Source organism: Sceloporus occidentalis, unplaced genomic scaffold (genome assembly GCF_023333645.1).
Source record: "Sceloporus occidentalis isolate IW3139 unplaced genomic scaffold, rSceOcc1.0.p SCAF_2, whole genome shotgun sequence".
Lineage (NCBI taxonomy): Eukaryota > Metazoa > Chordata > Lepidosauria > Squamata > Phrynosomatidae > Sceloporus > Sceloporus occidentalis.
The window spans coordinates 111,039,153-111,061,624 of NW_028316982.1; the positions used below are offsets into that span (position 1 = coordinate 111,039,153).

A 22,472-nucleotide genomic window follows, 5' to 3' on the forward strand; every position below is an offset into this window, starting at 1 on the left:
ACCATAGAGTTGCACTGGAAGACCTAGATATTCCTAGAGAACATATTAATCAAAACTGTGAATAATCAAATCCGCAAATATCAAATCTGCAAATATGGAGGGATGAGTGTACATGAATTTCTCTCTCTTTTCAGCATGATTTTTTTTCCTCTGCACCCAATGGAATGGTTTGAAAAATATTTTTATCTTTATATCCCATCTTGTTATTTGTTGTTTTGATTTTAAGACAAGAAAAACTAGTTGTTTGCCATAAACTACACAAGGTACAAGCTGAGTCAGTGATTTGCCATGACAGCCACAAACGTAAGAACTCCAAGGCACTGCATTATAGGACTTAAATCATGACTTAATGCTGGTTTGCCATGAAGAGAGAGTAAAAAACTTCCCCAAGTAGAAAGTGTGAAAAGCATCCCTTAGAAACTAGAAACCTGATGCTCTTTGTAGTGTGACTAGTCAATAATATCTTAAGATAATGTACCTCCTCAGTGTAGAGTGAAACATACGATAAATCTGAAACTGCAGGACAAGTACTGTGTAAACACTAACCCTTATCAAAAGGTTTCACAATTCAAATACATGTAGTTTCTGGGTTATTATTTTTTTTAAAAAAAAACATCCGTATTTTTCCAATATACAATCACTGTTTGACAGAAGAACAAAAACATAAATGTAATAAGATAATCACTTTTATATACTTGCATGTTAACTGCAATATTTTATGAAACAACAGAAAAAGACCGGTCTATTAGTTCCAATTGTACCAGAAAAAGTTAAGGTAACTCTGCATCGGTGCCACTTACAAACACAATTTTAAGATGGGTAACAAATAATAATAAAGAGCCCTGGTGGTGCAGTTATTAAATGCCTATACTGCAGCCACTGATTCACAAACCACAAGGTTGTGAGTTCGATACCAACCAGAGGCTCGGGGTCAAGGTTGACTCAGCCTGGCATCCTTCCAAGGTCCCTGAAATGAGTACCCAGCTTGTTGGGGGCAATTGGCTTACACATTGTAAACTGCTTAGGGAGTGCTTAACTGCATTGATGAGCAGTATAGAAATGTACTTGTTATTGCTATTAATAATATCACTGGCTAAGGAAAATAATACAGTCAACAGGATGCACCCATTTTCAGAGCTGCACTTTTTTATCATTACAAAAATATACATTATTCCCTATTTAAAGAATAGCTTGCCTTGTTTTAATTTTTTTTTTTTACTGCATTACATTCTCCCTACAGTTTAGCAGGGATTGCAGTAAAGATTCACACAGGCCAGTCAGCCTGAACCTGTATGTAAGAGTAAACATATCATGATTGTTGCTGATGATCAAGAAAACTGTTCATTTTGATAACTTCTCTTTTGCATCTTCTACTTATCATGGACTGTTTTAGTTTTACTTCCTACTTTAAAGGCTAAGGACCTGAACAGACAGGCCAAAATAAAGCTGCTTCGGTTCACTTTGGAGGTATGTGGTTTAAATGACACACACGTCTTAAGAGGCCAGAAACTGCACCAAAGCTGGGCTCCAGTCCTTAGGTCTGGAGTGTGGCTTTGGCACAGCTTCTGGCCTCTTAGGATGCATGCATTATTTAAACAGCATACCTCCAAAGTGACCCGAAGCAGCCTTATTTTGGCCTGTCTGTTCAGGCCCTAACTCTTCCATGCTGCTTGCAACTAAGTCTATCAGTTGAAACTGGGCACTGAAAGACAACCAAAGTTTACTACAGCCACTCTGTGTGTGTTGTAGGATATCACAGGGTGGTAATGGCTGCCTTTAAGCTCAGAAACGCAAACTCCAGTGCAAAACAGCAGATTTTATTCTGTGTGGCAATGTTGCTAGGACTAAAGCAATTTCAGTTGTTTTGTTGAAGTTGTTTCTGAGATATGGTGACCCTAATGTGAACCTGTCATAGGGTTTTCTTGGCAAGATTTCTTCAGAGGCTTGCCATTGCCTTCCCCTGAGGCTGAGAGAGTGTGACCTGCCCAAGGTTACCCCAGTGCTGGAGCACAGATGCAAACCCTGGCCTCCTGTTGTAAGCCAACGCTTGAACCACTACACACTGGCTCTCCATGACCACTACTGAGCACTAAAGTTAGACGCTTTCCTCAAACCCTGTACCGAGAGTTGATTTCCCCATATCACTGTAAAGAGAGCGCTCCTTAGGTAAGTTATCACACTCATCCCTCCATAAATGCGACTTTGATTATTCACGGATTTGATTAATGCGTTCTCTCTAGGGGTATCTAGGTCCTCTGGTGCAACTCTATGGTCAACATTAACTACAAGTTGCACTGAGAGACCTAGAGATTCCTATAGAGCATGCTCTGCTAGGCATTTATTCGTAGCTCCTCCCATGCTGTTCTATGGCCAGTGTCTGCCGGACGCTGACCACAGAGTTTGCGCCGGAGGACCTAGAGATTCCCAGAGAGGCTAAAACATGGTGTTTATGTTATTTGTGTCTTTTCCCGTATTCGCAGGGGTTTTGTGCCCCTAACCCTGGCGAATACTTTCCAGCACTGGCCCTATATAAGGGTCACTGGGTGCTTCCAACTGCCGATACTTTATAATGGTATTGAAACGGAGGAATGAATGATAAAGAGGCCGGAATTGGCCTCAGTGTTGGAGAAATAACCCAGTTTGGCAGTGCTTTAGCTCTTTGCTGTGGAATTCTGGGAGCTGCAGTCTGTTGTGGGGCCCAGAGCGGAGAACGATGAGGGATTGGGCCCCAGGGAGGGAGCCTTTCGCAACTGTCCTCCTCCTCCGAAAGAAGGTTTGGAAGGAGAGGCCCCGAGAGCCGAAGCCGCCGGGGAACAGGAGGCGAGGGAAGGAGGGAGGCCCCTCCATGGCTCTGCCAACCAAGGCGGCGGCGGCGACGAGGACGTCTCCCTCCCCGGATGACACCGAGCCACCTGATCTTTCACGGCCTCCCAGGATTGGAAGGGCCTGGAAGGGAAGGAGAAGAGAAAGGAGGAGGAGGAGGAAGAAGGGAAGGAGAAGATGGAGGACTGGAAGAAGGAGATAGAGGAGGAGGAAGAAGAGAAGGAGGAGAAGGAAAAGGAAGAGAAGGAGGAGGAGATGGAGGGGGAGAAGGAGGCACCCAGTATGAAGAGGTGTATAGAGAAGAAGCGGTTTCTTTGAGGAGGAAAAGGAGGAGGAAAAGAAATGAGATGGAGGAGGAGGAGGAGGAAAGGGGGGAGAGGAGGATAAGAACAAGGAGGAGGAAGAGGAGGAGGAAAGGAGAAGGAAATGAAAGAGCAGGAGATGGGCGACAAGGAGGAGGAGGAGAAAGACGAGGAGAAGGAAAAGAAGGAGGGAAAGAAGGAAGGAAAGAAGGAAGGAAGGAAAGAAGGAGGGGAAGAAGGAAGGAAAGAAGGAGGGGAAGGAAGAGGAAAGGAAAAGCAGCAGAAGGAAGAGAAGCAGAAGAAGGCAAAGGAGAAGCAGGAGGAGGAGGAGGCGTCGGGATCCCGGTCTGGTTCTCCCGGGCGAAGGAGGGAGCAAGGCCTCCCCACCCAGCCCCCTCCTCCCTGGACCTGTGACTCCGAGGCCAGCGCGCAGCCATCGGGCCCGGTCCTCCCCGCACGTCCCTTCGGGAGCCGTCGGGCCCTTCCCCTCCTTGGCCTACCAACTCGAGGGTGGGAGGTGGGTGCTCAGGGGCTGCCTTCCGGGCCCTGCGTGCCTCTCTCTCTCCGGGCGACGCCCCCGGGCCTCCCTTGGGCTTACGGCGCCGGCTTGGTCGAGGGCCTCCTCCTCCTCCACCACCTCCTCCTCCGCCGCCGCCTCCTCCTGCGGCGCCGCTTCCTCCGGACGCTTTGGGCGAGGGAGACTGCTATTACTACTACTCCTACAGCGGCTGCGCTCTGCACAGGGCCCTGGACCATCTCTCCGCCATTTGCCCCTCTCTCTCGCTCTCTCTCCCCTTCCTTCCTTCGCTTCCTTTCCCTTCCCTTCCGTCACTGCGCTTCGCACACACTCCGCGCCGCCTCGGCCAATCACAGCCCGCCTTACTCAACCGACAAGCCGGGCGGCGGCGCGCATGCGTCCAGGGCAAGGATTTGCCTAGTGCGCATGCGCGTCGTCGTCGTCCAGGCGCTCTTCCTCCTCCGTTCGGGTCCTTTCGGGAATTTCCGGAGCACTTCCGCTGACTCGCCGCCTCCCCTTGGCAACTGACCTCCCCCCTCCACTGCCTCAGAATGCCTTCCGGCATTTTCAGCATGCATTACGTCACTTCCCTCTTTTACAGAGCTGCCGTTCTACTTACGCTATTCCGCTTGCCTCCTCCTCCTGTTGCATTCTGGGATTTGTAGTTTAGAATCCTCAGCCAGAGAGGTCTTAGGCCTCACTGGACTACAAACCTCAGAATGCAACACACCAGTAGAAGTGGAATATGGCTAGTAGAGATCTCCAAATGCCATCCAGTTCAAACCCCCTGCCATGCAGGAACTCACAATCAAACCACCTCAACATAAATCTATACAGTTGGAAGAGACCCCAAGGGGCCAGCCAGTCCCCTGCCATGCAGGAATTCACACTCAAAGCACCTCAACATAAAACTATACAGTTGGAAGAGACCCTAACGCAGTGGTTCTCAACCTTTGGCTCTGCTAATGTTTAGGACTTCAACTCAAAGCATGTGTGTGCGCGGAGTGTGTGCGAAGCGCAGTGACGGAAGAGAAGTCTCACCCAGCTTGACCAAATGATCAGGGATTCTGGGAGCTGAAGTCTAAAATGCCTGGAGGAGCCAAGGTTGAGAACCACTGCCCTAAGGGTCACCCAACCCCCCTGCCATGCAGGAATACACAATTGAAACATCTCCAACATAGAATCATAGAGTTGGAAGAGACCCCAAGGGGGCATGATCCAACCCCTTGCCATGCAGGAATACACAAAGCACCCTGGCATACAATCATAGAGTTGGAAGAGACCCCAACAGCCATCCAGTCCAATCTCCCTGCCATAAAGGAACTCTCAATCAAAGCACCCACAACAAATGGCCATCCAGCCTCTGTTTAGAGACCCTCAAAGAAGGAGGCTCCACACTCTGAGGGAGTGTGTTCCAATGTCAAACAGTTCTTACTGTCAGGAAGTTCCTCCTAATGTTGAGGTGGAATCTCTGTTCCTGTACCTTGAATCCATTGCTATGGATGCGATCCTCTGAAGCTACAGTAAACAAGCTTGCTCCATCCTCAATATCATGCCCCTTCATGTCACCTCTACACCATCTCTTGTGCGCTGCAGTTTTTGACTCTGGACTGAAAGGCAAATGTATATACAGCGGGCCCTTGTTATCCGCTGGGGTTTGGTTCCAGAGCCCCCCATGGATAACAAAATCCGTGGATGCTCAAGTCCCATTAAATACAATGGCATAGCAAAATGGTGTCCCTTATATCAAATGGCAAAATCAAAGTTTGCTATTTGGAATTTATACTTTCAAGTCGTGGATGCTTGAATCCATGGATTAAAAAACAGTGGATAAGAAGGGCTGACTATATATAAGACATATGTATACACACACACACACACACACACCTTATATTTAGGTCCAAGTTACCTACAGGATTGCCTTCTCCCATACAATCTGTATGCTCAGGTCCTCTGAGAAATGCTTTCTCCGGCTATCCAAGACTAGACTGGCAATGGTTCCCCAGAGAACCTTTTCATCCGCTGGCGCCAGACTGTGGAATGGCTTGCTGGAAGAGATGCAACAGCTCAAAACTGACTGATTTTAAAAACAGCATTATAGGAGATTATCACGTTCCGTTTAAAGAGCCTTATCCCAGACGGGAAAGAGGCACGTTTAATTTTAAAAACAGATCTTATTGCATTCACCTGTGACCGGGCAAATGCAACCCTTATACAGCCTGGATGCCAGGTGGGCTTATTCTGCAGCTTTTCAAGAACAGTGAACAGCCAAGAAGACAAAGAAATAGGTCCTTGAGCAGATCAAGATTGAACTCTTCCTGGAAGCCAAGTTGATCAAATTGAGGCTGTTGTACTTTGGCCCCATCATGAGAAGGCATGGGTCACTAGAAAAGTAAATAATGCTAGGAAAGGCAGAAGGTAGCAGAAAGAGACAAAGACTTAACAACAGATGTATAGACTCAATCAGGGAGGACACAGGCTTGGGCCTGCAGGACCTGAGCAGAGGAGTCTTGGGACCTTATCGCACTTACAGTTTTCCCGTTCCGTTCATGTCTACAAGCCAGACAGATCAGGAAACGGGCTGACGACGAACGCTATCGCATTAAGTGTTGTCAGCGTTATGCGATCGCAACAAGAACGATCGCTATCGCACTCCGCTTTTCAATAGAACGACCTGTTGTCGTTTGTGGACCTCGCTGTGAATGGATTTCACCACACAGCCGGGTCGCATCCCGATGACGCCCCGAACACCCCCTGTCTTTGCGCATGCGCAGTTCAGGAAAAAATTGGTGCGCGGTTTCAAAAGGGAGCTTGGGTTATTCTCTTTCCCTCCTTATTCCCTGTCGACATGGATTCCCATGTATTGGTTCTTCTCCATGCCATTGCCCATTACCTGTTTATGGAGCGGGAACGGAGAAGAAGGAGGGCACTGTTTTACTGCTTGCATTTTAGAAAAATAGCTCTCAGGCATGCCCTTGCTGAGCTCATGAATGCAGAGGACGTTCCCCCCACAGATCTGCTGGAATGGCTATCTACCTTCCCATCACCGCAGAGATGGTGGTTACGTCCAATTCTTAAAAAGAATTGGTGGCGTGAGGAGGTTCTGACAATGTGGGCTGATGACATGTGGGAGACACATTTCAGAATGAAACGTGCCATTTTTTTTGAACTGGTACAAGTGCTCCAGCCCGACCTTGAGAGAAGCTGCAGTAGAATGAGGAAGCCAATATCTGTAGAAGAGAGGGTGGCAATGACGTTGTGGTGGTTGTCGAGCCCTCTTTTGTACCGTAAAGTGGCATCCAGATTTGAAGTTGGGAGATCATCGGTTGCCGAGATTGCTGTGGAGGTTTGTCTGGTGATTGAAAAGAGACTTCTAAAAAAAGCTATTCAGCTTGGAAATTATCACATGGTAATTATTTCCATTTTTATCAAACTAGAAATCATTGCATTTGTAATATTGGAAGTAAGATATTATTATATTGTGTAATAATAATAATAATAATAATAATAATAATAATAATAATAATAATATATTTATTTGTATACCGCCCTGTGGCGAACCAATCCGGGCGGTTGACAACAGTAAATATCACAGAGTAAAATATAAAATTAAAAACATTATAATCCCTCCCCTCCTTATGAAAGTATTAAAAAATATGACAGATTAAAAACACAATATCAAAACATAAAGCATAATTAAAACAAACTAAAAACCCTGGTGTCCCTCTGGAGATCCTCAACCATCACTAAAGATGGGGCCACGAGAGGAAAGAGGGGATCAGGGAGCCCGGGCCGGGATGGTTAATCTGGAAAGGCCTGCCGGAAGAGATCCGTCTTGACCGCTTTTTTAAAGCTGTCTAATGATGTCAACTGACGGATCTCATCTGGCAGGTTGTTCCAGAGTTTGGGGGCGACAGCAGAGAACGCCCTCTGGGAGGTCGACGCAAGCCTAGATTTTAAAGGCTGTAGTAAATTCCTCCCAGAGGAGCGGAGAGCGCGGGGAGGATTGTATGGGAGGAGGCGGTCCCTGAGATAGCTTGGACCCAAGCCATTTAGGGCTTTAAAGGTGATAACCAACACCTTGTACTGGGCCCGGAAGCTGATAGGCAGCCAGTGGAGGGACCTCAAAACCGGAGTAATGTGGTCCCTCCTAGATGTACCAGAAATAAGCCTGGCTGCCATATTTTGTACCAGCTGAAGCTTCCGAACCAAGCACAAGGGTAGCCCCAAGTAGAGTGCATTACAGAAGTCCAGGCGTGAGGTTACCAGTGCGTGCACTACAGTTTCAAGGTCCCTTACTTCCAGAAAAGGGCGCAGCTGGCGTATCAGCCGAAGCTGATAGCAGGCGCTCCTGACCGTCGCATTAACCTGATTTGTCATCAGGAGCGACGAGTCAAGGAGCACCCCCAGACTGCGAACACAGTCACTGGAGGAGAGTGTGACCCCATCCAGGACTGGAGGTTGCAACCCAATTCTTGGTTTCGGGGCCGCTACCATGAGCACCTCCGTCTTGTCTGGATTCAGTTTCAATCTGTTTTTCCTCATCCAGCCCATTACCGCCTGAAGACATTCATTGAGAGAAGAGATGCCATTGGAATTCGGGGCCGACAAACGAGACATGGAGAAATAGATTTGGGTGTCATCAGCGTACTGATAACACCCAGCACCATAACTCCGTATTATCTCACCCAGCGGCTTCATATAGATGTTGAATAACATCGGGGACAGAATAGCCCCCTGAGGAACCCCACAAATGAGGTTCCTCTTACTGGAGCTACAGTCCCCAAGCAGCACCCTCTGGGACCGACCCGAGAGGAAGGACCGGAACCACTGCAAAGCAGTGCCCCTGATACCTAACCCCCTCAGGCGGTCCAAGAGGATGCCGTGATCTATAGTATCGAAAGCTGCTGAGAGGTCTAGGAGCACCAACAGGGTCACACTACCCCTGTCGATGCTCAGACGCAGATCGTCGGTCAAGGCAACCATGGCAGTCTCAACCCCAAAGCCTGTCCTAAAACCGGTTTGAAATGGGTCTAGATAATCGGCTTCATCCAAGACAGCTTGGAGCTGAAGAGCAACCGCCCTCTCAACCACCTTGCTCAAAAATGGCAGCAGTGACACAAGCCTATAGTTTCTCATATCCAGGGGGTCCAGGGAAGGTTTTTTCAGAAGCGGCCTAACAGCCGCTTCCTTTAGACAAGATGGAACATGTCCTTCCCTGAAGGACGCATTGATGATATCCGTGAGGAATCTCATCAATGCATCCCCCCGCCCTGAACGGCCAGCCATGATGGGCAAGGGTCGAGAGGGCAGGTCGTCTTCCTCACCTTACCAAGCAGCTTGTCCACGTCCTCGGTACTCACAGATTGCCACTGATCCAGTATAACTACATCGGCGGAGTCACTGGACCCCTCACCTATCGACTCTGTTTCAATGGTGGCATCTAAGTCGGCTCTTATCTGAGAGATTTTGTCTGCAAAGAAGTTGTTAAATGGGTCACAGCAGGCCGTCGTCGGGTTAAGTAAGGGATTTGGCGCAGGGGACACCTATGTCATCTCCCTCACCACCTTAAACAGCTCTGCTGGACGAGACTCTGCAGACGCAATACGTGCAGAGGAGAAAGCTCTCTTCGCTGCACGTATTGCCTCCCGATAGGAACAAAGGAAGTTCCTATGGCGAGTTCTGTCAGATAAGAGGCGAGTCTTCCGCCACCTGCGCTCTAGCCGTTGTCCAAACCGCTTCATCCTCCTCAGCTCTGGTGTATACCAACACCTCCGATTAGAACCAGGATGGCAAGGGCACTTGGGAGCGATCGTGTCGATAGCCCTGGTAAGATCGGTGTTCCAGGTATTGACCAGAGCATCAACAGGATCCCTGGCATTCCCAACCATTAAACCCTCTAAGGCTTTCTGGAATCCAATGGGCTCCATCAGCCTTCGAGGGCGGACCATTCGAATGGGTCCACCACCCCCGGAGGAGCAGAAAATGGCTCTGAGTTCTGTCTTGACCAGGAAATGATCCATCCATGACAATGCGGAGGTGCTTACCACCTCCACCCACGGATATGCCTGTTCGGTACAAAACACCGCATCGAGTGTATGACCCGCACAATGTGTAGGCCCGTTGACCAATTGGAATAGGCCCATGTTTGTCATGGTATCCATGAACTCCCGAGCCGCACCTGTTAAGCTGGTCTCGAGTGGGATGTTGAAGTCCCCCAAAACTAAGAGTCTGGGGGTCTCCAACAGCAGCTCAGAGACCAGCTGTGTCAGCTCGGTCAGGGAGTCTGCTAGACAACGGGGTGGCCGGTAGACTAGCAAAATCCCCAATCTATCCCTGGTCTTCAGGCTAAGGTACATACACTCGAAATGGATTGTATTCCGGACAGGTATCCTGGTCAAGGTTAAGGTGTTCTTATGAACCAGAGCCACTCCGCCCCCCCCCGCCCACTTCCCCTCACCTGCTCACTAACAGAGTACCCGGCTGGGAGGGCCTGCGCCCATATAACAGCACTGTCCTCCCCCAGCCAGGTCTCTGTGAAGCAAGCCAGGTCGGCATCCTCATCCAGGAGTAGATCCTGGATGATATAGGTCTTATTTTTCACCGACCTGGCATTGCAAAGAAGCAAGGTGAGGTTCTGTGGAATGGTTGGTCTGCTCTCCAAGCCATTCTGGGAAACAGGGGGAACTGAAGGCGGGATAGCTTTCAAACAGCGATCCCGTCTTCTTTTGTAACATCTGTTCCCTCTGTTACATCCATACCTCCCATCCCCCAACACAACTCCAATAGCCGCCCCCGTCCCATTCCCGGCCTCAGGTGTGGTAATAGGAATTAGAGCCACTGTCAAGATGGGGTAATTGGGACATAGGATAAACCAAGTCCTTTAACCCCATCTCAGATGACAAAGGACTTTATGGCTGATGGTATAATCCTATATATCCAACCCACAACCCCTCAGGTCTTACAATAATACACTCAGACCTCCAATTTTCCCTTAAAATAACACTCTGAGGGAAATACAGGGGGAAGAACAGAATGCACACCCTAATCCAGAGCCAAGAATGCTGCTGTGTTGGGGAAATAGTCTTGGGCCTGCTAAGCACCACCCACTTCCCCACTGAGGAGATGGTGCCTGGGCAGGGTTTTTATATCCCCAGCCTGAGTCCTCTGCAGCCTTGGGCTCAGGTGCAGCTGGTAAGCACCAGTGTGAGGGGGTGTATGTTGCTTTGTGTATGCTGCATCCCAGCACAGACATGCATACACGCATACAGTGATTTAATTACAACCATATATACACCTGTACATGCACACAAACATCAATAACATCAATGATTTAGATAGAACGCTGTAGGGTAATGTTTTTATATTTTACGTGTAAAGAAAATTTACACTGATTGCTGCAGTTACTTCATGAAACCTGTCCCTAGTTTTGGTAGGGGGATGCTTAGATCTTGATTTCCTGCATGGCAGGGGGTTGGACTGGATAGCCCTTGGGGTGTCTTCCAACTCCATGATTATATGTCTATTTTTTTGGAAAGATTATATAACATTTAAATTTTAAAAGCAATAGTATACAAATGTTAATGTCACATGTTCTGCAGCTGACAACTAGACATGTAATGTGCATGACTGGCTGCCCCAAAACAGCAATGTTTATTTCGCGTGTATATCACAGCGTAACATACAGCAACGGTTATTTTTCTTTATTGTTCACTCAGATAATGGACGGTTTCCTTAACAAGGGCTTCCCTCATTGCATTGGGGCAATTGATGGAACGCATATTCCAGTTAGCCCACCACGTGGAAGGGAGGAAGAATACCTCGATCGTAAGCAGGGATACTCCATCACGGTACAAGGGACAGTTGACCATCGCGGAAGATTCATCGACGTGGAACTGGGACATACTGGGAGAGCGCATGATAGCCACATTTTCAGGCACTCTGCTTTGTGGCATGCCATGGATGAAGGATACTTTGTTCCTGGCAATCCCACCATCAATATTGCTGATGTGTGTGTTCCACCATTGATAATTGGGGATGGAGCATACCCTATACAGCCGTGGCTCATGAGGCCGTTTCCTGCTCCGAACTGCCCTGAACAGGTGTACTTTAACAAATTATTAAGGAGGGCAAGAAACATTGTGGAAAAAGCTTTTGGCCATTTGAAAAGCAGATGGGGCTGCCTTGCTGGCAGACTCACAGTGAAAGAAGAAAACTTTGTTACTGTGACTGCGGCTTGCTTTGTTTTGCACAACATTTGTGTTACTAACGGAGAGGTGCTGCATGATGACATTGAGGCACCAGCTCCTATTGTTCTACCACCCATGCATGCCAATCAGAAACAGTATGATATTAACAGGAAAAGGGAGGGCAAACAGATAAGAAATGCAATTGCTGGATGGATGTTTACGAATTTGCGGCGATAAAGTTTTTACTACTGGAAGCTAAGAAAAAAGAATATCGTCATCAATGTGCCTATTGTGACATTACTCCCTTTTCATATTCAAATGTAACATTCTTTACGTTTCACATGATGCGATCTCAACATTTCCTAATAATTAATTCCTGGAATAATATGGGACAGGTAGCCTGTCATAGTGTAAATAGCGTTGCTGAACCTTACTGTTCAATCTATTTCAGCTACAGAAAATGTATATGTTTCTGTAGGGTTATTGTATTGTTCAACACAAATATGTTTATGTCAAAGAAAGCAAACACAACGATATTGTTAACCATTAACAGTTATGTATTTAAAAAAATAGAACAACAATAAAGAACAGTTAGTGCATGTCTCTGTTCATGTGTACATATGCAGCAGTATATTTGGAACATTACATGTTTTTATTTCTAGTTCTCCACATGAAAGAACAATAAAGGTTTTGAGGAATTAACTATGTAGTTTTTCCTAGAAAACGGGGAATGAATGCATTTATAATTCGCTGTTTCTCTCAAAATACTATTAACTTGGTACAATCCCACTTTGACTGCTGTAGCTGCCTCCTGTTGTTGCATTCTTGGAGTAGCCGTCCCAGGGAGGGGAATTTAGAATTCGCAGGCAGACCACATGTCTTCATGAGAATTCAAAATACTACTCCTTAAAGTTGCCAATCCAAGAATGCAACATGAGGCAGCTACAGGAATGAAAGTGGAATAGTTGCAGTTTAAGAGATTGGTGCGATAAACAGCATAGTTAGAAATATGGCAGTAAAATGTAATCGAAACATTTTTTTTAAAAAAGAAAAAAGGTAGACTGCAAAGTCTGTGAACAATATCATTGGTTAACGATTTGTATCTGATCACATGCTAATATCGTAAACTCTGCATATCGTATATAGGCTTGACATTACTTAAGAACTACCTGGAGACGGACTCCTACCTTGCGATACATATACAATAACATCCCAGATTAATCTCCATACACACACCTTACACACATTTTCCCTTTAACTTTCCGTAGCCTTTACATCAGCTAGGTCACGTTGTAAGGTGCGAATATGTATAGAATTGCCATACCTATCCAAATTAACATGGGATCCGGTTTAGTAAAAATTTCCATTTCTAGCTATTCTGACGGTACAGTTAAGCACTTTCTAAAACCAATCAGACAGGAATGGTTCTTCAACAATCCACACGGCAGTGCTTGTAATGCACGCTTGTTCACATCAAGGACAACAACATTTAGTACTACAGAGTACGGTACACCCAGTGCCCTGTTGTACTACATTACTATAGACAACCATGCAGTCCACCCATTTCTATATAGAACAACATTGAAATATCTCGAACACTTAGATTGCTTAGATTCATTTTTTGATTTCACAGAGATTGTGTTAGCTGCAGTTTATTAGTTTAGAAATCCCACATTGGGAACATTCAACTATCAAACGAGAACATATACGGGCAACGTTGTAATGCATGTTACTGCAATAACGGTGCTTGTCACGGTATAATCTTGGAGTGCTACTATTCCACTATGCGTGCTCCTGCTACCTCATGTTGCAGACTAGGGCCTGTTACAGACTGCAAAAATAATGCTGCTTTGGGTGTCTTTGGAGGTATGCTATTTAAATGATGCATGCATCCTTAGAATCCACAAGCTGCACCAAAAACTGCACTCCGGTGCTTAGGAATGGGGTGTGACTTTGGTGCGACCTCTGGACTCTTTGGACCCATGCATCATTTAAATAGCATACCTCCAAAGAGACCCGAAGCAGCTTTATTTTGGCAGTCTGTAACAGGCCTAAGATTAGCTAGTTTAGGGAGGGGAATGTAGAACTCTCAGGCAGAGAAGATGTCTTCCTGGGAATTCCAAAAAAAAATCTTTAACTCTTCCGATCCAAGATTGCAACAGGAGGCAGCTTGACCTGCCACAGTGGAATAGTAGCACAATAAAAGATCAGTGTGATAAACATCCATTTTTCTTTGTTATTATAGGAAAAATGCTGGCAACATGTGTCAGTACATTATGTAACTATATAAACAATACCAACAAATAGCAAACCCTTCATATTTCTATTCTGATATCTCTTGACCGTATATATTTGATTGTAAGCTTTTTAAACAGATCCCTATAACCAGGGGATATGGCCCATCATTTCTATATATTATTACTTGCTGCATGCATGATATTATATTAACTATATTAATATATTAATATATTAACTATATTAATATCATATTAATATTATATAATATTAACTATAGGGACAAACATTTAAATGTGGTGCCACAGGAAAGCAGTGCAGAATTACGTGTAAGAGGAATATTCTTTCCCTAACCCACAGTTCTAAGGTGCCTTTGCCTTTTTTTAATACATCTGCGAGATCGTGTATTAGCAAACTGAGAACATTCTTCTGACTGGGTTAACAACCATTGGCTTTGTGTTTGTGGTTCAATTTCCCGATGTGAGTAATTTCCCTGAATTACAGAATCCACATGCGTGACAGACGACATACTGCTTTCTGGAATTTGATTATCATCTTGGTCTTTACCAGTGCTGCTCCTATTTTTCTCTGGTGCTGCATATTCAATGTCTACATTATTATGTAGGGGTACTAGGTCATCATCTGTTTCACTATCACTGCTATTATTATACATTGTCAGTCCAGAGTAGGACGACTGTTATGGTAGTTAACATGTTCTTTGATCCTTGTATATTTGCTTGAATGTGGTCCTCCTTGTAGCTGTGGCAAAGTTTCTGGAACCAGGATTTCAGAGGTTTGAGAATGAGCTCCTGAATTGTCAGCATGGCAATTGTCAATGTTTAGGCTAGTGGGTGGTCTGCTCTTACTTAATAGATCAACAATAGTAGACATGCAACGAAGTAATTGTTTTCTGTCCTCTTTGCTCAAAAGCACATCCTCTTTCATTATATTTATCAACTCGCTCTCCTTACGGGCACTTTCATCCATCCTTAGTAAAATATCTTTCTGCAGATTCTCTCGCTGCTGTCTACTAATTTCCGTTTGCTGGTTGGTATTTTCCATGATGGTTCTCGCTATTAGTTCACCCCTCACCGCTCTTCTACTTCTGTTCCTTATTCTTTGCAGACGTGTATTTGGAGACATGTTCACCACTGTAAAGATGTCATCCTCTTGATTTTCTGTAGGGGAGATAAAGGAAATATTGTTCATTTATATCATTGATAAACCATTTCTTGCAAGTGTAACAGGGAGATTAAAATTAGGCACCCCTTTCAGATAATGGATTACCTGTAAGGATCTATTTTTGTTAAGCAAGCATTCTATATGTTCTTTTGAAAATTTTCTATTCAGCTTCCTTGTGTTCTTAAAATAAGACCTAGATAAATAATATTGGTGCCCAAGTTTCATCTTATTAATCCCATTGACCATGTAGTGTTCACATTCTCTATATCAGAGATACCCATAACATCTAATAATACTGGAAAGTTTCCTCAAGGTACGGAAATCACTATACTGGGTATCACACGTCGCGCATATTTGCAATGGCATAGACACTTGTAACGGAAGACACCAAAACAATCGTAGAAATATATAGGGGAATGGAAGACTTTCTTTTCATTAATATTGATCGTTATCCACACATTATTATTCCTGTATTTCTTAGCAAGCGCAACATGCCGAAAGAAATAGGTGATAGTCACCGGATGATGGACACTAACCTTCTCTTCCATCCGAAATTTCGTTCTCTTGTTCTGGTGAGTTACAGCTGGAATCATTGTTATCTGCAGCTGGATAAACAATAAAAAACAAAGTTAAACACACAACAGGACAGCAGCTCTCTGAAAGAAACACTAAGTAGTACATACTACAAATATTAGTTTTAAACTCATACTGCTCTCCATTACACATATATCTCTATCTACTTTTAAGGATATGTTTGAGTCCCGAGGGTAGAGGAGGACTCATTGCATACTGTTGTGCTATTTTTTTAGGAATTACCTGTAACATATCAAGTTCTGTCAATGAATGGAGCTGCAGACCACTACATACATGCATTACCTTGTGGACTGTTATCTGGTCTTGTGTTGGTGAATGAATTATTTCCAGTCTCCGAAGCATGACGTAAGGCTCCTTCACTTGTGTCCATAGTTGTGTAGCAAGCTGTTTTCAGTGTTTCAAATAAAAGGAAAATAAATACTTTAGGTTCAGAAACAGTTTTCTATGAAAAATTTACTTGATTTGTCAAAGATTCACAGGAATGTTGAACATGAATTTAGACCCTGGTGGAAATGAAAAGCTATTCACTATTCACAATTGTTATGGAATTGGCAAGAAAGGAATGAGATGACTTGGCCAACGCAACTTCTGTTCTGTTGCCTGTAATCTAGCAATTAGACAATATTTAAATATAGCAATGAAATATTAGGTGGACCAGAATAATAACTATCCATGATTCTTTGCCGAAATGTCATTGGACAAATCATTACCTCAACAGTAACCTATGGAAATCTTGGCACATACACACACACACACACACACACACACACACACTCTCTCTCTCTCTCTCTCCCCCCCTCCCTCACGCGTGGACACACTCCCACTCTCTCTCTCTCACACACACACACACACACACCCACTCTCCCTCCCTCCCTCCCTCCCACGCACTCTCTCTCTCTCATTTTCTCTCTCTCTCTCTCTCTCTCTCTCCCCCTCTCTCACACGCACACACACACACAGCCAACCACATTCAAGCACCATAAAAAATAAAAGGGTAAATGTACTGTTCCTGTAGTAACAGTAATGATTCAACGATAGCTTGACACTACTTGATACTCACCGTTTGTGTTCCTTCTCTCACATGGAGGTACCATGGGGATGTTGGATGGGACTGATTTCTGTAAACCCTTCCTATTTTTTCCACTGGGATCGGAACGTCTGGACTTTGCAGTCTGGTTTCCTCTAGTTAGAGCAATACTCCTGGACAACCTATTCACAACAATACTTGCGTCTCCATGCAAAATGTTATCTAGTTCTTTAAAATAGGGGCAACTAATGGGGTCTCGCCCACTCATTTTGTTATAGTTTACCACCTTTTTGTATTCGAAACGCATGTGTTTGGTTTTGTTTCTGCACTCCTGCCCTGTTCTAGCATGATTCCGCTTCTTCATCTCTTCGGCAATGTCTTTGAATATGTCCAGATTCCGATGAGATTCCCTCAGTCTGTCTTGGAAACGCGCTGCCCCCCAAATATCAAGCAAGTCCAAAATCTCGTTTCGACACCAAGGGACACCCTTTGTTACTTTCTCATTACTGCATACGGTGTTTTGCACGTCCGTCCCGGACAGAGATTGTGACATGTCTCCCTCCATTTTTCCCTTTAGATCACCAACGCTCCACAGGAAACCTCTTTGAAAATCCGCCGCCACAATAAGGATGGTGGATTCCTATTGGCTAATTGTACCGGAAACACGTACAGCCATTTCCTGTACACTCTAGGTATATTGGGAAACTCGCTGTCCCTCTCTGCAAAAACGCGGAAGAGACATTGCAGCCGCCTCCTGTCACGTTATGGGGTTGACAGTTTTAAGGAGGGGTGTATAGAATTCGTAGGCAGGGAAGTTCTCTGACTGAGAAATCACTATACCACTCCTTAAAACTGTCAATCCCACAACAAAACACGAAATATTAATTCAAAGTTCTTTATGTAATGCCACTACAGAGTTGTAATCACTGATAAAAAAATCCACAACAGTAACGAAAGGAAATATTTATCTATTACGTGATGTCCCTCCATCTAGAACTGCTGTAAATGTCCTTGGAAAACTAGTGCATACAGTAGGACAAAATATAGCTATCAATGTTAAAATTTTTTTTTAAATGTTATAAGAACAAGGTAGATTTTCTCCATAGCTTTGTTCTTTCATTTGTCCCTGAATTAATTGGATATTTCAGGCAAAGCTACCATTATGTTGCCATTATAGTCCACTATTGCCAGGGAATAAATGTAGGACAAAATGTAGAACAAACAGTAGGACAAATGCAGCACCAAACTAAAGCACAAAATGTTGGACATTTTAGGTCCTAAAGTCATGGCTTACTTTAGGTCTTCAGTTGTCTTGTTGCAGCGGGACAATTATTCAAAACCTAACATACCTACCCGAGATCGTTACCTGGTATCAAACACAGTTCCCTGTTTTTTTTTCCATATACAAACATGTCTACATGTTCTATAATTTTCACTGATGAAAGTCGTTAAAACATCTTGCAAGGGGACCAGGTATAGGAAAGATGTCATGATGGACCATCGTTACTGTAGGGACTGGACAGGAATGGAATTGGAACGCGTAGGATATCGCACACGGGGGATTTTACGTTCTCATAACGTTTACTGGAGAGGGAGGACGGAAACAAATCGTTGGGGACATTTTACGCGAACGGAACGGAACGGGTACGCACTGTAAATGTTTCGTTAACGAGGCTGTGCGATAAAATCCGTTCCGTTCCGTTACCGTACAGACCTCGGATCGTTTAAAAACGCGTGTGCGATAAACTCCTTGGAGGTATATCATCCTCCATGAGTTCGACTCAAGGGCAGCTAACAACAACATAAGGAAAAATAATATGCTGGCTGTTTGCTTCTTCAACATCCTTTCCCACTGTGATTTAACTGCTTATCTTCTCTGCTACAGACTGAATATTAAATGTAGAAAATATCTTCTGTGGCCTGTTACAGACTGCCAAAATAAAGCTGCTTCGGGTCTCTTTGGAAGTATGCTATTTAAATGATGCATGGGTCCTAAGAGTCTGGAGGTTGCGCCAAAGCCACACTCCATTCCTAAGCACTGGAGTGCAGCTTTGGTGCAGCTTCCGGATTCTTAGGATGCATGCAACATTTAAATAGCATACCTTCAAAGAGACCCGAAGCAGCTTTATTTTGGCAGTCTGTAACAGGCCTGTATTTTCTTTTCTATTATCATCGTTGTGTGCCTTTCAAGTCTTTCCCAACTTATGGCGACCTTAAGGCAAACCTATCATGGGGTTTTCTGGCAAGATATGTTTAGAGGTGGTTTGCCATTGCCTTCTTCTAAGGCTGGGAGTATGTGTCTTGTCCAAGATCACCCAGTAGGTTTTATGGCTGAGCTGGGAATTGAACCCTTGTCTGCAAAGTTGTAGTCCAACACTCAAACCACTATGCCACACAGTAATAATTATCAGTATTGTGAGTGTATTTATATAGATTTTCCGTAATTTAATTTAATTTAATCATTCTGTTTAATGCATGTCATTTATCTATTTATTTTTAAAAATGTTTTAATTGTACTTTTTGTTTGTTTGTTTGTTTGTTCTTTAATTGCTGTAAAGCCGCTCTGAGTCCCAGTCCTGGGAAAAGAGCGGGATATAAATAAATAAATAAATAAATAAATAAATAAATAAATATTCAAGTTCTCTGGACAGCTCATTAAAATAGCAACCAACTAAAATATCTGTCTCTCTGGGAGTACCTGGTATTTTCTGCTGTGAGCATAATCCATCAAAAATTAAGTGTTCAATCACAGAGAATTCACCAGGAAAGCTACTGCCTGACATTATTTGCCACTACTTCCATATCATTGCATGCTGAAAGGTTCTTACTCTCAGGTAAGTTTTGTACTGCAATATAAATATAAGATCTACTTAACTCTGTGGAATTTAATATCCACATAAGTATAGGATCAAGCTTCACTAAGACACAGACTTAATGAAATTTAACTTTGGCTAGTTAAACTAGAGAGAGAGTGAGAGAGAGTTAAAGAATATAAAATAAATCCATGGTTGATGTGGTTGTTGTTATAAACTATGCACTTGCAAATTTAGGCCTGTTACAGACTGCCAAAATAAAGCTGCTTCGGGTCTCTTTGGAGGTATGCTATTTAAATGATGCATGCATCCTAAGGGCCCAAACAGACAGGCCAAAATAAAGCTGCTTCAGGTCTCTTTGGAGGTATGCTCTTTAAATGACACATGCATCTTAAGAGGCCAGAAGTTGTGCCAAAGCTGCACTCCAGTCCTTAGGGCTGGAGCGTGGGTTTGGCATGGCTTCGGACTCTTAGGACCCATGCATCATTTAAATGCCATACCTCCAAAGAGACCCGAAGCAGCTTTATTTTGGCAGTCTGTAACATGCCTTTGTTCTTCAAAATGGAAAACCTTAGAACCAAGTTTCTATGGCGGGTTACATACTGCCTGAAAGCGGCGGTCTGGCTCTGCCGCCGGTTGCAGCGTCCGGGAGCCATAGTGGCCACACCGCGAGGCTCCCGGACGCTGCCGAGAAGGAGCGCGGAAATCGCGCTCCTTCTCGCGCCCCGGAAAAGATGCCGCAAAGTGCAATGGGTGCATTTGCGGCGTCATTTCCGGGGTGACATGTGCGGACGCGACGCGTCTAGCATGTAAAGATGGCGGTGCCCGTGTGTATAAGGCGCCCCCATGTTTATGCCCCCATCACGTGCTAGGGGTGAGGCCAGTATGGACGCTAGGTCCTCGGCCAACCCCTAGCACGTAACGGGGGCACCAGAAGAGCCCGTATGTAACAGGCCCATGTCTTCATTTGCCTTCTGTGCCTTGAAAACTGGACACACTCTTCCTGGGAGTTTCTGCAGGAATATTTGTTTTAAAGTCTGTGGCAAGTGGTGAGTATCATGATAACACGAATGACGTCTTCAAGGAGAGAGTTTTATCTGAGTTATGCACTATACCTCCAATAAGATGTGTATGACAAAAATAAGACTATCCTATGTCATTTGCAGGAAGCCTAAAAATATTCATTTGGGCATGAGAGAGGCATTTCTGATTCTTAGCTGTTTAAAACTGGATTCCTAGGTCTACTTGAAACTACTCTGGGACAGGTTGCATTAAATTTTGCTTTTATACATGTTACCCTTACTGAAAAGAACTTAAAGCAGCATTCTACCCTCACAATAATCCTGTTTAGAAGACATATCAAGGAGTAGACACGTTGACCATATATCGAAATACAATAACATCTAAAATCCACAAAACAATGGGCCCTTTTTGGGGCCAGCCAAAATGCAGAACGTATGTATATTGCAACATGTATGTTGTGCATTTTGGTTGGCCCAATAACGGAATCACTATTTTGTGGGTTTGGGGTGTTATTGTACCTATTTAGAAGGTTAGTTTCAGGTGGGGGCCTGCCACAGGCACCAGGAAGCAATGAACAGAGGAGCAGATCGTAACTCTTAGTCTGTGGTGACATGTTTTTTCATTCTGCACAAACCCACATTTTCCTCTTTCCTCTTCTATATAGCTTATCATACTCCTGTCCCACGTATTGGTTTGTATAACTTTATTCTTACTATAAATCTCACTTGTGTTGGGACCCGATGAATATGACCTCTGAAGGATCTGAAAGAAGAAAAACTGTGTCTCCAGTAAGCAAACCAGTGTCCAGTAGACTAAGTAGAATTGAGCATGTAATTAATTATATCCAGATTGTGGTTCCTGATGCAAATCATTTATATTTGTGTATTTTGATTTTTGGCCTATCATTTTTCTGTTGTTGTTTTTTTTAATTGACATGAGATACATACACAGATATTGCTGTATAAGACCCACTCCTGCCTCCATGGAATAAATTGAGTTTGTGTGCTATCGAATTTAATTAAAAGATAGTGTATTCAGAGTACTAATGATGAAACGGAAATAAAGTCTAGCCTGCTTACAGCACTTGTATGCATAACATGATTTTCAGAGCTTTATAAAGTAGGATTGAACAAGCACCTGGAAACAATAATAGTTAGCTATTATGCTGCATGTTTCAAATATCCAAAGAACTATAATTTTTACATTTACCCTTTGAGATACATCAGTTTATAATCCCTATGTTGTTGGCATTAATGCTAATGCTGAGAGAACAGTGGCTTGCCTATGGCCACCTACTGAGTTTGTTTCAAAGTGCTGGTTATGACATACACAGCTCTATAATGCTCACATCAAGTTATTTGAAAGATCATATTCTCCCATCCTAACTGGCCTATGTTTTGTGATCTTCAAGAGAGGCCTTTCCCTCTGTTCGATCACGATTAAACCTGGTGAGAACATGGCAGATGGCCTTCTCTGTGACTGCTCCGAGACTCTGGAACTCTCTTCCAAGAGATGTTAGACTGGCACCTTCCTTGCTGTCTTTCTGCAGCAAGTGAAGACACACACACACACAGCTTTTTAAAAAAATTATTCCAGCAGGCCTTTGAAAATTATTTTTTATAATTGTTTCTAACTCATTTTAATTTTCTGATAGTTTGTTTTTCAACTTTTGTATATTGTGAATTTTTAACTATATCTATTTTAACTGTTGTAAGCTGGCTTGACCCCTAAATAGCAGAAAAGACAAGATGATTTCTGCAGTAAGAT

The 22,472-nt window shown here is 44.1% G+C and overlaps 2 protein-coding genes across 6 annotated transcripts in view; both read right to left on the reverse strand.

The window, feature by feature from the left end:
* The window catches only part of WAPL (WAPL cohesin release factor), a 68,240-nt gene extending 62,665 nt beyond the window's left edge, over positions 1 to 5,575 (reverse strand). For 4 of the 5 annotated variants that reach the window (XR_016280106.1, XR_016280105.1, XM_089510593.1 and 1 more), the window contains exon 1: positions 3,626 to 4,005. The gene's annotated coding sequence lies outside the window, so the exon portion shown is untranslated. Of the gene's footprint in view, positions 1 to 3,625; positions 4,006 to 5,555 lie in introns of those variants that run through there. The other variant, XM_089510592.1, reaches the window with a different exon arrangement.
* An 8,581-nt stretch (positions 5,576 to 14,156) lies between these two features.
* Positions 14,157 to 17,010, reverse strand: LOC149318861 (uncharacterized). Its single transcript, XM_089507899.1, has 4 exons — positions 16,903 to 17,010; positions 16,125 to 16,226; positions 15,785 to 15,853; positions 14,157 to 15,244 (listed from the first exon to the last, which is right to left on the reverse strand). Exons 1-4 carry the CDS (start codon positions 16,934 to 16,936, stop codon positions 14,742 to 14,744), a joined length of 708 nt encoding a protein of 235 aa, XP_089364025.1. The 5' UTR covers positions 16,937 to 17,010; the 3' UTR covers positions 14,157 to 14,741.
* Between the last annotated feature and the right edge of the window lie 5,462 nt (positions 17,011 to 22,472).

Coding starts and splice junctions, on each gene's coding strand:
- LOC149318861 (XM_089507899.1), bottom strand. CDS start 16,936: ATGGTACCTCCATGTGAGAGAAGGAACACAAACG. Junction 16,227..16,902: donor TGAGAGAAGGAACACAAACG/GTGAGTATCAAG, acceptor CACTGAAAACAG/CTTGCTACACAACTATGGAC. Junction 15,245..15,784: donor AATTTCGGATGGAAGAGAAG/GTTAGTGTCCAT, acceptor TCTCCCCTACAG/AAAATCAAGAGGATGACATC.